General features: G+C 36.4%; 1 protein-coding gene across 4 annotated transcripts in view; it reads left to right on the top strand.

Annotated features, from left to right (window-relative positions):
• The window catches only part of EML5 (EMAP like 5), a 190,976-nt gene that overhangs the window by 13,179 nt on the left and 160,476 nt on the right, over positions 1-17,321 (top strand). For all 4 annotated transcript variants that reach the window (XM_069092388.1, XM_069092391.1, XM_069092390.1 and 1 more), the window contains 4 exons: positions 6,373-6,532; positions 11,073-11,171; positions 12,975-13,043; positions 15,133-15,318. In XM_069092388.1, coding sequence (XP_068948489.1) covers positions 6,373-6,532; positions 11,073-11,171; positions 12,975-13,043; positions 15,133-15,318 — 514 coding nt within the window. The remainder of the gene's footprint in view (positions 1-6,372; positions 6,533-11,072; positions 11,172-12,974; positions 13,044-15,132; positions 15,319-17,321) is intronic.

Genomic DNA, 17,321 nt, shown 5'->3' with positions numbered 1-17,321 from the left:
ATTGAGTTAGGGGTTATTTTTGAATCAGCTGTGTGTGTACCACTGACTCATTGGAGAAATAATCTCAATCAATACCACATCAGGAAAAGGATAAAAATTGGAAGAGATTATTGTATTGAAACTGAAAAAAATGGGAAATGGATAAAAGAAATTAACCCAGACTAACACCATTTTCTAAGAAAATTTAACTGATGTAAATCAATTGCCATGATGTAAAAGAGCCTAGAAATCACCTCAGCACAGAATTTCCTCCTCTTGTTAGCCAAGGACACCATATATTTGCAAATCTATTTTTGCAAAATCTAGAGGAGGAAGATAATGGAACATTATGAACAGTATTGTATCAAAATAGTATGGAAATAGAGGGGGAAAATAAGTTTATTGAAACCTTGACTAAAAACTCATTGAAGCAGATTATACCAAGACCATTTAAGTATTAAACTAGAAATACAACAGATGACAAATGTAAAAGATCACAAATGTTTTTCTAATAAACTCTTTTCTTCATTGATGACAGGGAAGTCAACACATGATTCTAGTGTATCAGTTCCATAGCCCTAAAGAGAATGGAGTTGGCAGGAGCAGTTGGACAAAATCTAGTGTAGAGTAAGAATGATTTCTATTGAAGGTGACAAAATTTTGAGGGCACTGAAAGGTGGATTCTCTCTGAAAGGGAGGATACCATAGGCTTAGGAAAATATTTTGAACTTTATTATTGTCAAAAAATGTGACTGAGAAAATATCAGTGTCTATAAGCCTGTGTGCTTATTTTCTTAGCTCTATAAAACTTTCACGAGCATATCCTCTTTCTCTCTCTGATATATATATAACTATTATGTATATATCTATATCTACACATCTATAAAATATGCTCAGTCACTTAGCAGGCTTACTAGGTGTCAGATACTGTGCTAGGTGCTGGGAATACAGTGACAAAAACAAAACAGACCCTGCCCTTAATAAGTTTGTATTCTATCAGGTGTGACAAAACACACATAAACACACACAAGTGTATACATACCTATGTTAAGAGTATATTTTATGAAAGTATGAGAAAAGGACAAGCAGGTTCTGTGTATGTATGTATTATATGTTGGTGTGTATATATGTATGTATACGCACAAATACACAAATGCATGTATCTGTGTGTAAACACACACATACACCCCTACACATTTATTTTGGGGGCATGCTTTATGAAAGTATGAGAAAGGAACAGCAGGCTCTCACAAGTGATATTCTACCGCAGACCTCATTTTTATAGTCATCCAAGTGACTGAATAAAGAATTTCATTGTGTTTATTAACTGTAAAAACAAAATTTTATTTGATAGAGCAAAATGCCATCTTGAAGCCACTCCTTCAACAAGATGTGTCCTATGCATATGTCAAAGTCATCAAAGATTTCTTGAAAAAAAAACTCAACATAGAACTTTATTCAACTCTCTGACTATCAATATTAAGCATAGCATAAGAGAGGGAGATATTTGCTCAGCAAAGGTGTTTGCCAGTCTTGTGGGGGATGCCCAGCATATATTCCAAATGAAAGTGAGATTCCTTGTAGATGCTAAACTCCTTGAGATGATCCTGTTTGTAGATGACATTGTGGTGATAACATCAAACTTTTGATCTTGCTACTTGACTCACCACCTTCATACACTTCTCTACAGGTATCTTTTATTGCTTCTGCACAAGAAAGGGTAGTACAGGAAGAAAGAGCAAAGAATTTGATAACAGAATCCCGATTCAAATCCTAATTCAGCCACCTACTACTTGGGTGACTTTGGGCAAGTCATTTAATATCCCTTATCTTCACTTTCCCCATATGTAAAATAAGGGAGTTGAACTAGATAGCTGTGTGTTCCCTTTCAGCACTAAATTTATTGTGCACTGTTGCAGTTTACTTTTGCCCACTATTCTCTTTTGTCCTCTGGGTGATCCTTATGACTTTAGTTCTTCAGAGACTGTATGTCATGACTTAGATCCATTAAAAATCATTGAAAGAAGGAATCCCCAAAAGTACTTATTAAACATTTGCTATGCACAAAGCACTGTGCTAAACTCTGGAGATACAAAGATGAAAACGAAGACAGTCTTTGTCTTAAGAAGCTTCCATTCTAATTGGGGAAGAATCACACAATGGGGAGTGGTGGTGACAGATGGGCACTTTGGTCCTAAAAGTTAGAGTTAGCTGAGTTGGTCATTGGGGAGTAGCATGACAGGTACAATGGCAGAAAGATCATGATGTTTATGGTTCCAGAATTGAGAAGATGGGACCTGTCTTACCTGTGAACAAGTAAGCAGCTGTCAAGGAGTAAAAGGCTGGAGAGTAGGAAGGGAAGGAAAATATGAAGTGTGATTGCTAAGACTTTGCTGAAATAATGACATGGAAGAGACAGTCATTAGGTAGGACAGCAGTGTCTCAGGGTAGCAATGTGTGTGTTTAGAAAGATTGCTGGTTTTTTTAAAAGAAAAAAATGCCTTTCAAGGAGAAACTTGAAGTCCCTAAAAATCACTGTGCAATTCAGCCTGTTTTTCTCTTGAATTCTAAGCTTTGTTCATTTTCCAGTTATAGTAGATTCTCACATATGTTTAACTGAACCAGCTCTATGGGTTGTTTATCCAACTGCATATCATAGCCTAAACAATAAATTTTCTTCGTCATTTTAGGTCTTCCTACTTTGTGGATAGTTAGTCCAAACTTTAAGTGATTATGTCTCATTTAGAAAGCTCAGCAATGCTGCAAATAGCAGTGTCATTCACAGAAAAGCGTAGCTAGAGGACTCCACTTTCTTTGACTTGAATTATCTTCTTTGACTTGAATTATCCTCTAGACCAAGTATAAACAGTGGAAGTCTGTGATTGGAGGGGACTCTGTATTGAGGGCACTGAGGAATTAGTTTTCAGAATATCTGAACAAGAAGAGGATATCAAAACATAAAAAAAATGTTTTGGACCTTATTACCCTTACAAGGACACCAAGAAAACATAAATAGTTGTCATTCCATATACCTATTTAAGAAATGTAGAAAATTGAAAACCCGAAGAACTCTCGCATTTTCATTGCCATGGAGTAGCCTCCTGTAATCTCCTTTACAAATGGGCTCTGTGGCCTAGCGCCCCCTTCCCCGGAGCCAGGTCACTGGTGATCGTCCACTGCAGCCCACTGCCTTACAGGGGCTGCTCGGGAGCTGCCACTAAGGTTTACATCATCATAAGAAGAACAAGCAATATGGCAGCAATCCCATCCAGAGGTTCACTTGTAGCAAACCATGACTACTACCGAAGGCATCTGGGTCCCACCTCCAGTGATAGCTCCTGTGGAAGTGCTGAGTACTCTGGGGAAGTGATCCCCCACCATCCTGGTCTTCCCAAATCAGACCCAGGCCACTGGTGGGTAAGCTTCTTCTTCAGCAAGTTGAGTCATCCGTTCATGACAACTGTATTGGAATCCCCAGAGCACTCAGGAACTTTCCAGGTTGCTCATGGCACGATCACCTGTGACCTGGCTCAGGAGGCCATGAGGAAGCAGCATGTCAGCGAGCCCAGCAAGACCAGCACTGGGCCTTCTACATGAGCAGCAGTACCCTCCTTGCTGCTTCCCCTGCTTCTGAAGTGTGCGAGGCATCAGAGCCCATATCCCCCTTCCCTCTCCTCCCTTCCCTCTCTCACCTATGCCTTTAGAATAGATAGGCTGCGTAAGTGTAGAAGTCATTGTGGTGTGTGTGTGTGTGTGTGTGTGTGTGTGTGTTTTGTAAGGAAAACAAAAGCAAAACACCAAAAAACAAGTGAAAGAAACCACACTGCTGTTGTTTATTTTTTTACAATCTGAATCACCTATGTGCTTTTCAGCAGCCTCAGTAACCTGTTTACTTTGTATTCAACTGAAACTAATAAACTTTGAACAGCCTTTTAAAAAATATATAGAAAATTTTTATATGATCTTGCACATCAGGTGTGTCCTTGATGAAGTTATGAGAAGAAATCAGTCAGGCTTTTACAAATATTATAATTTTAAGAACACATTTTAGTCACACTAACTAACAGATTTAGTAAATACAAGATCCCATTGTGCTTACTGCTTTTTAAAAAAATCTTATTCCTGTGAGCAAAATATGATCTTAATGTCCTCCTTCAAGAAGGTAGAATGATGAATATGTCAGAATTATACAAGATTCCTTGAAAAATAAAATGATGGAGATGATTTTGTTTGGTATTCCAATTACTAGCTTCAAGTGATACAGCACACAGAAGTATATGCTGATCAAAGCATCTGTCAGCAGAGATTTGTAATAAATCCTTCTATAGTATTGTTGTTGTTTAGTTGTCCAACTCTTCATGACTCTACCTATTTGGGGTTTTCAGGGCAAAGATACTGGAGTGATTTGCCATTTCCTTCTCCAACTCATTTTACAGATGACGGAAATAAAGCAAATTCCACAAATTTGGGAAAATTTGACTTGGCCTGGGGTCACATAGCTAGTAAGTGTCTAAGGCCAAATTTGAACTCAGGAAGATGAGTCTTTCTGACTCTAGACCTGGAACGCTATCTACTGTACCACCTGGCTTGTCCTGAAAATAGTAAGCAGTTGGTAAAACTTAACTGAATTAAATTGAATTTGTTGATAGGTGGTACTTAAGTTAATTGCTTCACTTCTCACCTTATTTCCTTTGCCTCCTAAAATGGGTATAATAACATCTGCTCTATTCACTTTATAGGGTTGTTCTGAAGAAAGTACTTTATAAACTACAGTAGTCTGCATAGATGAGAGCTTCTCTTGTTATTGAGAGCTCTTTTGAGATGCTGGAATTTGATACTATAAGAGAAAAATGGAGTGAGGAAGAAGAGAAAATCCTTGCAAATCAATTAGGAAGGAGAGCTGCTTTGCTAATTCCTTCTAATATCTGAATTAGACTTTCTCCAGAGTTTGTATTTTAGGGTCATTGATAGTAACTTCATGGGTCACCTGTCCATCGATTATCTTTACCTTGGATAGACATCACAAACGAATGAGTTGGGTTCAGAATTGAATGGAAGGAAGGAAACATGCATTTATTAGACATCTGTTGTGTGCCCAACATTGTTCTAAGCACTTTACAAATATTATCTCATTTGATCTTCACAATAATCTTGAGAGGTAGGTGCTGTTATCCCCATTTTACAGTTGAGAAAACTGAGGCAGACAGGTTAAGTGACTTGCCCAGGGTCATGCAGATAGTGTCTGAGGATTTGAACTCAGGTCTTCCTGACTCCTAGGGGAAACTAGGTGTCACAGTAGATAGACTACCAGGCCTGGAGTCAGGAAGACCTGAGTTAAAATCTGAATTCAGACTCTAGCCTTATGACTCTGGGCAAGTCACTTAACCTCTGTTTGTCTTAATCCACTGGAGAAGGAAATAGCAAACCACTCCCATATCTTTGCCAAGAAAACCCCAAATGGGGTCACAAAGAGACACTAATGAAATGACTGTACAACAATTTTCTGACTCCAGGCGCATTCCTTGTACTATCTAGCTGCCTCTTAGAAAGGGGAGAATGACAGGATTGGAAAAATCACATAATTCTCTAATGACCATGCAATTCCTGGCCGGGAGGTGGGGGGAAAGGGGGAGGCCCATCATTGATGGACAGTTCTTATGTTCCATTATTATTCTAAAGATGTCAAGAGAAAATGAAGAAGGCCTTTAAGTGTAGTCCTAATAGCAAACTTATTGCAGAAGAATATGGGGAAGAGTTGCATGGGATGGATGGCAGGAATGGATGATTTGTGATCTGTAGGAGGAAAGATGCACACTGATGATGTCAGAATGCCAGGTGCATATTTGAGGTTGTCATTTCACTGAATTTATTACTAGAAGAATGCTTCAGTACTTCCAAGGATTTATAATTTTGTTGGTATGGGTATTGCTTCCATTAGTAAAGCTTTCTATTTTTCTACAACTTAGTAGAGAGAATGATTATTTCAAAAATGTATCACTCTTCAGCCAACCTGGATGAACCATTTCAAAGTTAGCTAAATCAGTTATTAGGTAACAGACATGTTTAGTCTATTACCGAGCTCATACTTGAAAACTTTATAGTTTAATGGAATCTGCTAGAGTTTGTTCTTGTTGACATAATTTTAAAAAGCATCTCCTTACTTCGATCCCACAGTTAAGCTTCAGAATAGGATTTTAGTGGAGGATTATTATTAATAATCTGGTAAAATTATTGATGTCTTGTAAATACTTAAGCAAAAGTGTATTAAAATTGTGACTAATATATTTCTATAAAAGTTCTTTTAAAATAAAATAATTTAAAAATTTTGTACAGACTAAATACTACAAAATACCTATAGGCAATTATTTAAAAGTGTTAATTTTTTTTTGACAGCCTTGCATTGCATCCTGAACGAGTGTTGGTAGCAACTGGACAAGTTGGGAAAGAACCATATATCTGTGTCTGGGATTCATACACGGTGCAGACTATATCAGTGCTTAAGGATATTCATACACATGGTGTAGCTTGCTTGTCATTTGACTTGGATGGACAAGTATGTGGTCTTTTTACTAAATAACGTTTTAAAAATATGTTATGTACTACAAGGACTTGTTACAATGTTAGATGTCATTAGTTATTATGTTAAAAATAGGAAGTAATTGAAAAACTTTTGTTTATTAGAATATAATAGTTGAGCATTACAAGTAATTAAGTCTCTAAGAACTTTTTGTTTAGTTGAACAAAACTGATTTGTTCTTGCCAGATAAACAATTTACCTTCAAAGTCATGATGATTATGTACTAGTAGAATATTGCCTGGTCATTAGCAAGAAAAATGTAACATAATAATTGCCAGATAACACATAGTAGATGTAGAGTAAATGGAAGAAAGTCTTAAAATTAGTTTGTCATATGTTGAGCTATACTGATTGCAAATGTTTTAGTATTTCAAAAGATAATTGAGTTTAGATTTTTTTCATGAAAAGTCTGGGATGGATGCTCTGAGATGAGCTTTTTTTCCTGTTACTTCTGTGTAGACATCTCAGAATGGGAAAGCTGTTTGATTTAATATGCAGATTTACTTAAATAAGAGTAAAATCACTACTGATTAAATGTGTGCCCCTAAAATGTTAATTATATCTCATCAACAAGTGATCAAGGAAGAACAAAAAAGTTTTGGCAGAGTTTTAGCACAATGCCTGGAACATTGTAGGTACTTAATTAATGTTTATTTAAGTGAATTGTTTTAGTTTCTCAGACTTTAAAAGATAATTGATTGTTGACATTCATTTTTCTAGCTATGGCTATGCTGCAAATATTATTTTAAAACTGTATGCTAATAAATAAACCTTACTCTTAAAATCATCTTAAACTTCTTAATTTGCTTTTTAGTAATTTATTATTCCTGCTTTAAAATTAACTGTATAGTACTAACATTCTGAAAATGAATTCCCATATATGCCACTTCTTCAAAAATACCAAACTAACAGAAATTGAGGAGGTTGTTTTTATTGAAGGTCTTCTTTGACTACCTGATTGAAGATCACAATTATTTTATTATAAGGAGTCTTTCTGTTTCTTCCTTTTAGAAACCCACTATGATTTTCCAGTATGTTTCCTAGAAAAGTTTTTTTTTAAGAGTTGTAATTTTGGCTGAATGGTATCTTAGGTTAGATTTCCAGTAAGTACTTTGTGGAGTCAGACGTGGTAGTATGATAGTAACTCAGTTTCCTTATTTCTTACAAAGCTTTCTTGGTTTCCATTTTAAAGGGAAGATGTAATCTTACAGTTTAGATGCATTATTTTATTTTATGCATTTGAAACATGGTCCATAGGCTTTATCAGGATCACAAAGGGATAGAAAATACAAAAAAGGTCAAGAACCTCTGGACTACTTAATCACTAAGGTCCCTTGCAAAAAGCAGTTCTGTGATCTTATGGAGGTCATTTCTCTAAACCCCTAGTAAGCATGTGGTAGAAATGTGACTGTACCCAAAGGGGAACAGTGAATTACTCTACTCTATGCCCTAATAAGTTGGAAAACATAAATTCACATAAAGACTCTATATTTTATTAGCTATGGGAATTTTGTTTAACATATATGTATGTACATATATATTTTTTTCAATCAGCAAAAGTCTTTCACCATAAACTGCACCCCACCTCCACCTTAAGAAATAAAGAAAAACATAGTAGAAACATATATAATGTGTGAAAACAAATTTCTACATTGGCCATGTCCAAAAAATATATTTGTCTCATTTTGATTCTATTTGAGATAGATAGCATTTTTTATCAACAATCTTCAGCAATTGTGGTTGGTCATTGTACTAATCATAGTTCCTAATTCTTTCAAAGTTGTTTACCTTTACCATCTTGTTATCATTGATTGAAATTGTTCTCTTTACTTCACTGTGCATGGGATCATATGAAATTTCTAAATTTCTCTGAAGCCATCCCCTTTGTACAAAATAGTACTATACCATAACTTGTATTTTCATTCCCCAAATTATGGGCACCCCCTAGATTTACATTTTTTGCCACCTCAAAAGAGGCTTGGCATTTCTTCTGTACGTGGTATACAGTCTCTCTCTGAACCCTACAGTGGTATGCTTTTGACTTGGCTTATTCCCCAGTGTCTGCAGACTTCTCTGTCTCCTTATGCCAACTTGGGGTGAACAAAGGATTCACTGTGACTTTTTCTGGATTTCACCATCAGGATTTGCACTGGTGTATTTTCCAGATCTGTTTGGAGGTTCCATGGATGAGAACTCGTCCTCATTCCCAGAACCTATTCCATTTAGGAATGTTTTGGCAAAACACTTCTTATCTCTCTCTGTACCTTAGTTTCCTTTTCAATAAAGCTAGATAATCAGACTATATGATCTTGAAGTTTCTTTCCATCTGAAACTATGATTCTAAGTTGTAAGGGCTTGTATTTGCTGGGAGAAGATTATTTCTATGTGAGATGAACTTAGCAATGAAACATGAAGCCTAGACAAGTTTACTTTTTGACTTCTCCAGGGTCAGAATTCATATAGCTGAGGTCATTTCTTTTAGATTCAGAGTTTGCTCTTGGTCCCATAGTATGAAGCTGAAAATTTAGCTGTGTGGTTGATTTGGTGGTGGTGTTTTTTTTGAAAGACTGGGAAGATGATGGCATGGTAGGAACTAATGGAGCCCAGTTCCCATATTAATACCCCCAGTGAAATTCTGGAAATGCAGCAGAAGAAACAGTGACAAAACCAATGAGAATCACATGTAATCTCCATCCATTTTAGGTGTGTACAAAAAAACCCCCTGCCTACCAGAATCCTGCAGAAGAGCAGTCAAAATATAATGCAGCCCAGTCTGAAAGCAGGAAATAGGACTAGAATGGAGTTAAGTGTTTAGGGTAAATGATTAAACTCATTGACTTTTGAGGCAGGAGATAAACAACCCAGTGCAGTGAGAAGCACCCCAGTGGCCTCATCCACATCTGTAGCAGGAGGTAGGGGCAGACATATTAAGCAGTATGTGCCCAATATTGCATCCAGTCAACCTGTCTCTGAAGAGGAGATAAAGCCGTATAATTCTAGAATAACATGGGACCCACCTGTACTAAAAAAAAGGTCAGTTTTCCATTTGAGAAGGTGAAGAGTTTATAATCAATTTAGGTTTTGTAGACACCTAAATCAAATATTTTAGTCAAAGAAATCTGTTTTGAATTGTATTATCAGGCTTTGATATCTGCATTAAAAAAGAAATAATTTAATTACTGAATTTCAATAAATAGATAATGAATAAGTGAAATTTTATAATTTATTTATAATAAGGATTATTTAGGAAAACATTGTAGCAGTTGTTCTAGTCTGCAGATTTTAAGGTATTTTAGAAAATGAATTGTATGAAATACAACAGAAAATTTAAGTTAAATTTTAGATTTTATTGTAATAAACTTGGGAATTTTGAATTATCTTTTGCTGCTGTTTCTTTTGTAGAAGATGAGTGAATGAAAAATGTTATTATGTGAAGGGTGCTAAACATACAGAAGTCCCTACCTTCATGAATTCATTCTTATGGGGGAAACAGCATATTTTGGGGAGGTATATGGAGAAGGTAGCAAGGATCTGGACTGGAAATTCACAGGGATTGTTACTGAGAATGAAGCAGCATTTTTTTTTCCCATTTTACTCTTCATTGACTAGACTGCAAGAGTATTAAGAGTTGTGATCTCAAATGTAATGACTTGTTATTTGTTAGCATCTTTCTCTGAGGTTTAGTAGGAAAGAAGGTTGAAACAAATGACTAAAAAGAAAATTTAAGAATCCATTAGGGGGCATCTAAGTGGCACAGTAGATAGAACAAATGGTCCTAGAGTCAGGAGGATCTGAGTTCAGATGCAACCTCAGATACTAGCTGTGTGACTCTAGACAGTTTATTCAACCCTTACTGCCCATCAAAAAAACCTCTCCATTTAGTATTTTTTTTGGTTTTATGACTACATAGATGATTGAGCATTGATGCTATTGAAACTTTCCCCAAATATTTGTATTTTTATTATTGTGTCAATATTGCTATTATTAGTAATTTAAAAAAAACAGATACTCTATGTACTAAATAATTTTGCCCACATGATATCATTTAAAATATGAAATAAAGACTTTTCTAAAACATCTATGAATCTATTTTACTATTTCTTTGAAAATGTAGATGAGGAAGCTAGGTGGCATAATATATAGAGCACATGTGCTTAGAATGAGGAAGATCTGACTCAGATGTTGTCTCTGATACTTGGTAGCTGTATGACCTTAGGCCAGTCACTTAACCTCAATGTTCTTTAGTTTCCTTAACTGAAAAATGGGGATAATAATAATACCTACCTCTGAGGGTTGTTGTAAGGATCAAATGAGATAATTGTAAAGCACAGTGCCTGGCACATAATAAATACTATATAAATATTAGTAGTTGTTGTCATTATAGTATCCATCTAGTTCATTCAGGCTCAAAGTAGATTTCTTTGGGCCAAAAAAATCATATGCAAATGTTTTCCATCTACATATTTCTATTACTTGATTTATTTATTTTTCTCTTTAACTCACTGAAAACGGTCAGCGCTTGGTATCTGTTGGATTGGATTCAAAAAATGCAATATGTGTTTGGGATTGGAGAAAAGGAAAAATGTTATCCATGGCTCCTGGGCATACAGACAGAGTAAGTATTCTCTATTGGAGTTTCTGATTTGGTGGGACTTTGAGTTTTATTCTTTGTTGTATTATTGTCATGAATAGGAACTCTTTTATTAGAACTCCAATTTTAGAGCAGATACCCAAAAAAACCCCAGTTTTGGAACAGAGATGTATTTCTTAGATTGGGACTATGTAAGTGTAAGATATATTGGGGAAAACCTTATATTTATTGACTTCAGTAGACTAAGAATGTGTCTGTAGTCATTGACACCAGAGAGATTAATGGAGTGAATATAGCACACCTCAAAATGGATACATTTTATGAAATTTTAGAGGAAAAGCATATTGCTTATGACAATTTAAAGTATGTATTAGAATTCTTTTACATTGTCACTTCACTTTTTCTTCTCTGAGGCTTTGTCAAATAGTAGTGTTGAGGACCATGGGCCAGTGAGATTCTGACCCTGATGGCTGAATAAGCCCCCTCAGGCAAAGGGCTGCCTATCCCCCAGGGAAGAGTTCAAGCACAAAGGTGTGAGGATTGGTTACTCGAGATGAGTGTGGTGTTTTTGCCCTGGCCTAGGAACACCATAGTGTGCAATGTTCACAGGGGAAAGCTATTAGGAAGAGGACTCTAAAAGGCTTGCACTCGAGACAATAAAGGAGACTCTATTGTCCACCATTCTTTGAGTCCCTGTCTCTCTTTTAACTCACCGTCTCTCACAGCCTCTGGATAGATAACTCTCTTGACCCTGTTGGGTCATAGCAGGGCCCCCACATTCTCTCAGCCCTGCTGCGGGATGGCAGGGCTCCTTGCCTTGGCCCACCCACCACAATATAGTGTATAACCTTAGGGTGTCAAGTGGTATGAAACTAACTACATAAACCATTTTAAAAGTTCTGTCTTTTTTAAATGTTCTGCAACTTTTCCTTCATAATTAAATACGAGCTGAAAACTATAATAATAAACTTGCAGATGTTTTTCTTATTCTATTAGAATTTTGAGATAATAAATTTTACCATAATAATGGTTTTACTGGATCATTCATTGAGTCTTGAAAATATTATATAGAGATTTTATTAGTATTTTTAAAAATCTCTCTATTTTGCCTGTTAGTGGATATTGTATAATCACTTGAGGGAGTGTAGAATAGTAGTTAGAGAACTGGCCTCAGAATCAGGAATACTTGCGTTCAAGGTTCATCACTGATGTATATAACTGAATCCCAGGGAAGTCACTTTATTTTCTAAGAAAGCTATTTCTCTCTAGCACTATGTATTTTCATTGTGGTACTTGTTTTGTTTAAAATATTTTTCTTTAATGGATACGTTATTTAGAAATTTATGGGTTTTTAGGAAGAGATTAATATATGCTATAAAAATTTCATTTCCTTTTACTCTTTCACAAAATTTATATGAATAATATGTAAAAAGAGGAAATGCAGAGAAATGTTGTAGATAAAGAGCAGACCTCAGAGCCAAGAAGACATGGGTTCAAGTCCTTTTGATATATATTGACTGTGGAACCCTGGGTGAGACAGTTAAACTCTGAGTGCCGTCGTCACCTCTCTAAGACTATAGTTTGCAGATAAGATGCCAGTCTCCTTTAGTAGAGGGAGTTTACTCTTCTGTGTGAAAAGAATCACAGGTCTATTGTAATAGGTCATTTGTATATATCACAGTAACTCCAAATTTTGAAAGTGGAATCACATGTTTTTAATGGATAACAATATTAAGATGGGTGGGTTTTGACTTTTGATCATATTTAACATGAGGCTGAAAATGTTATTAAAAGATGAGTTTAACTGCAATTCTTGTTTATTTACAGATATTTGATATTTCTTGGGACTTGTATCAACCAAATAAACTTGTCAGTTGTGGTGTAAAGCATATTAAGGTACTCAAACAGTGTCTTTTTTTTCCATTCAGTAATGTCAGTGTTATTTTGTTTTTTCCCCAAAATTGAATTTCATACTGCTGCTTAAATTTTTATAGTCATTTGAAATATGAAAGTCCTCACTTTTATTTTTACAATTTTACATTTGCATTTTGTATTTTAAAGCCCTTGTCAATGGTTGTTGCAGTGTTTACGAGAAACTTAAGGTTGAAATTGAGGGTAACTTTTTCTTCAGCTAAATGATAAAGCTGCCATGTAACTTAATTTCCAGTGAACCTCAGAGATCTACTTGCAGGGCCCCACTCCAGTATCTTTTTTATGTCATATTCCTTTTTGATTCCCCTTCAAGAGTATTGACCTCTGCTGCATTTAGTTATGATAAAAAAGAACCCTAGATTTTGAGTGAAGTCCTGGCCTCAAATCCTATAAGCCACTACTTGTTTGACTTTGGATCACTCACTCATCTTCTCTTAAGCCTCAGTGTGCTTTCATGAATATCATTCATGATATTAATATTCTGTGTATTTCTTACAGGGCCAAAAGTTCATCTCCTAGTTTATAAACTTATTGTGCCATTAAGGAGGAAATTTTGGTTGTATAATTTAGGTTTGTATCCTCTTTCTCCAAGTAAACACCATGAAACAGTAATTTTTCTTAGTAACCAGCACATCAGAGAAATTCACTTCCATAAAGGGAACTTAGAAGAAGGTAATTAATACAAGTTTTGATAATTAGGAACCAAATAAAACTCAATGAAGCAGCCACTTGTTACTTGAATAGATAAGAATCCTGGAGGATAGAGTTTGAAGGAGAAAAAAGATTTCTTGTATAAAGTACCAGTAAAGCATATAAAAGTTTCTAGTTCTTATTTTACAATCCTATTGAATAATTTATTTTCTCCATAATTTGAATGTGGTTATTTTGTATTAACCTTTTCACTAAGAATTAATGTTTAGAAATTATATCTGCTCTATCAAAACTTTTATATTCTTATTTTCCTATATGTATACTATTTGCTAAATTTACTAAACTTGTATAATTTTTAAAAATCAGGGTTACAGATAGTTTCCTTGGCTTCCAAAGGGGCAACATAGATAATTTCTAACAAGTTTTTTTTTTAAAGATTTCAAGGGAAAGGAATTTTAAAATTTTATAGGAAGACTCTAATTGAGGATAATGGCTCTGTTCAACCAGAAAACTAGATCTAGGACAGAACCTTCTTGTCACTAAGGCAGAATTCTAGATTAGATGAAACAATCATATGTTCTATCCAATATTCTTTTTGTTGTTCCTCATGTAGAAAACTAACCTATATCTTTACCCTTTCTGTTAGAAAGTTTAGTATAGGTTCTGTACTAAGTATATAATACATAAATATAATGTTTGCAAAGTAAGAAATTTATAGGGGTGGCAAGGTAGCACAGCGAGTAAGAACACTGGCTCCAGTGTCAGGATGACCTGGGGATCGAATCCCGGCCTCAGACACTTAGCACCCACCCAGAAACACCTGGCCGTGTAACCTTGAGCAAGTTACTTAACCCCAGTTGCTTAGGTCGGGATGACATGGGGATCAAATCTGGGCTCAAATAACTTAGCACCACACCCCAAAAAAAAAAAACTGGCCATGTAACCTTGAGCAAGTTACTTAACCCCGATTGCTTTAAAAAAAAAAAGAAATTTATAAATACCATCAAATTATAAACAACAGGGGTAGCATGGAATACTGGATAGAGATTTGGCCTTGTAACTGAGAAGGACCTGATTTACATTCCACTTCTGACACATACTGGTTGGGTGACTTTGGGCAGTCTCTTAATTTCTCTTTGCTAGAGGGATCTGGAGTGGAAAAAATTTAAGAAGCACTGTATTTAGGCAACTTTCTAACGCTATAAGTTGTAGACATAGGGTCCACTTGCAGGAACTCCATACCTGGGAGTTTCCTGTACCAATAGCATTAGAGAATTTTTTAATCTTGTGTCTTCTAATCATCTAAACAAATCTCCCATCATATGCATATTTCATAAACCATATGTAAAATACAATTTCTAAAAGTTATTTTCTAATTTGTATTTATTATATATCTTCATAGTTCTGGAGTTTGTGTGGGAACTCTTTGACTCCAAAGCGAGGTGTCTTTGGTAAGGCTGGTGATCTTCAGACAATATTGTGCCTTGCCTGTGCAAGAGATGAATTAACATATTCTGGTGCACTCAGTGGGGATGTCTATGTATGGAAAGGAGTCAATCTTATACGTACAATACAGGGAGCACATACAGTAAGTATATTTCTACTATAATCTACATTTTGGTAGGCAGACTGATCTAGTGAATAGCATGGGTACTTTGGAGTCAAGAAGACTTAAATTCAGGTCCTGCCTGTGACACATACTAGGTGTGTAACTATGATGATTTACCTTGCCTCTCCATGCTTCCTACAAAACTCTTAAGATCTAAGTTGCAGGAAAATTGCTGATCTACATTGATGAGAGATTTTCTACTCTGGGAGTTCCTTAATGCTGATGAAAGCACAGATTTGGACATCCTCTTCCTTGCTATCCTTGAAAGTGAGCTTTGTTGAATAAGCTTTTTCTAGTATATTCCAATACCAGAATGTTCAAATGGACATTTCTTTCAGCATGTCTTTACGTACTGTTGAGTACTACAGCTACTATCAGACCTTTTCTACGCTGGTTTTGTAAATTTGATTGTTACCTTTATATTATTTAAATATGCATTGACGTGGGGGTGGGGAGAGAGTCAAGATGGCAGATTAGAAAAAGGACTTCTGCGGGGCTCCAGCTTCCACCTCCTCCAATTCATGTGAAAGGTGACTATGAAGAAACTTTGGAGCTACAGAACCCACAAAATGACACAGAGACGCTAACCTCCTGCTGAGGACAGCCTGGCAGGCTGGCAGGAAGTGGCCAGCTCAGAGCTCTGGGAGCCGACCCCAGCCCTGCACAAGCCCTAAGTTTTTCCTGACCAGCCATCAGCTGGATGGACTTCAGATCACCAGCAGCTGTGGCGGTTTCTAGAATTATCAACCCATAGATGCTAAGGACAAAGTGAGAGGTCAGTGCAGTGTGTACTTTGGGATCCAGTAGTTCGGGAGTGCGGTCGGCCTTTGCCCCCAGGGCAAGAACCCACTGAGGCACAGCAACTGTGCAACCATAGCCACGTGGCAGCCTCAGTTCCTGGCCTGCAGATTGGAGGGGGACCAAGCCGCCAGTCTGAGGGGTAATCACTCTTGTTTTAACCTGCTTGAATCTGGATTGCAGTCTAGAGTGGAGGTCCTGGGGTGTGTAACCAGCTTGGCAGAGCTTGTGGAGACTTCAGAGAGGGCACCCAAGCAATACCTTTGGCAGCTGAGAAAACCCTAGCTATTTGGGACAAAGCTCCCCTGTCTGGTAGCAGAGTCCTACTGTGGCAAAAAGCCCAAAAGTCAAGTAATTGAGTGGCAACATGAGAAAACAAGGAAAGCAAAGCAAGCTGAGCAATGCAACTTTACACTCTTATTTTGGGGACAAAAAGGATCAAAGCATGGAACAGGAGGAAGACAATGAAGTCAGAACTCTGCACCAAAAGGTTCCAAGAAAAATATGAGCTGGTTATAGGCCGTAGAGGACCTTAAGAAGGATTTTTGAAAACCAAATAAGAGAAGTGGAAGAAAAATTGGGAAGAGAAATGAGAATGATGCAAGAAAATTATGAAATGAGACACAACAACCTGACTGAAGGAAATAACACCTTAAAAATAGACTAACTCAAATGGAAAGAGAGGCTCAAAAAGGGAATGAGGAGAAGAATGCCTTAAAAAGCTGCATTTTCCAAATGGAAAAAGAATCTTAAAAGCTCACTGAAGAGAATCATTCCTTCAGAATTAGATTGGAGCAAATGAAAGCTAGTGACTTTATGAGAAATCAAGATACTATCAAACAGATCCAAACAAATGAAAAAATAGAAGGCAATGTGAAATATCTCATTGGGAAAACCACTGATGGGGAAAATAGATCCAGGACAGAGAATTTAAAAATTATTGGACTACCTGAAAGCCATGATCAAAAAAAGAACCTAGAAATCATCCTTCAAGAAATTCCCAAGGAAAACTGCCCTGATGTTTTAGAACCAGAGGGCAAAATAGAGGTTGAAAGAATCCACCAATCACCTCCTGAAAAAGATCCCAAAAAGAAAACTCCTAGGAATATTATGGCCAGGTTCTGGAGTTCCCAGATCAAGGAGAAAATATTACAAGCAGCCAGGAAGAAACAATTTGAGTATTG

Source organism: Petaurus breviceps, unplaced genomic scaffold (genome assembly GCF_028583685.1).
Source record: "Petaurus breviceps papuanus isolate PSGF00001 unplaced genomic scaffold, PetGlider_PUasm1.0 189, whole genome shotgun sequence".
Lineage (NCBI taxonomy): Eukaryota > Metazoa > Chordata > Mammalia > Diprotodontia > Petauridae > Petaurus > Petaurus breviceps.
Note: the sequence above shows the minus strand (reverse complement) of the source record. Positions and strands in the feature narration are given on the sequence as shown.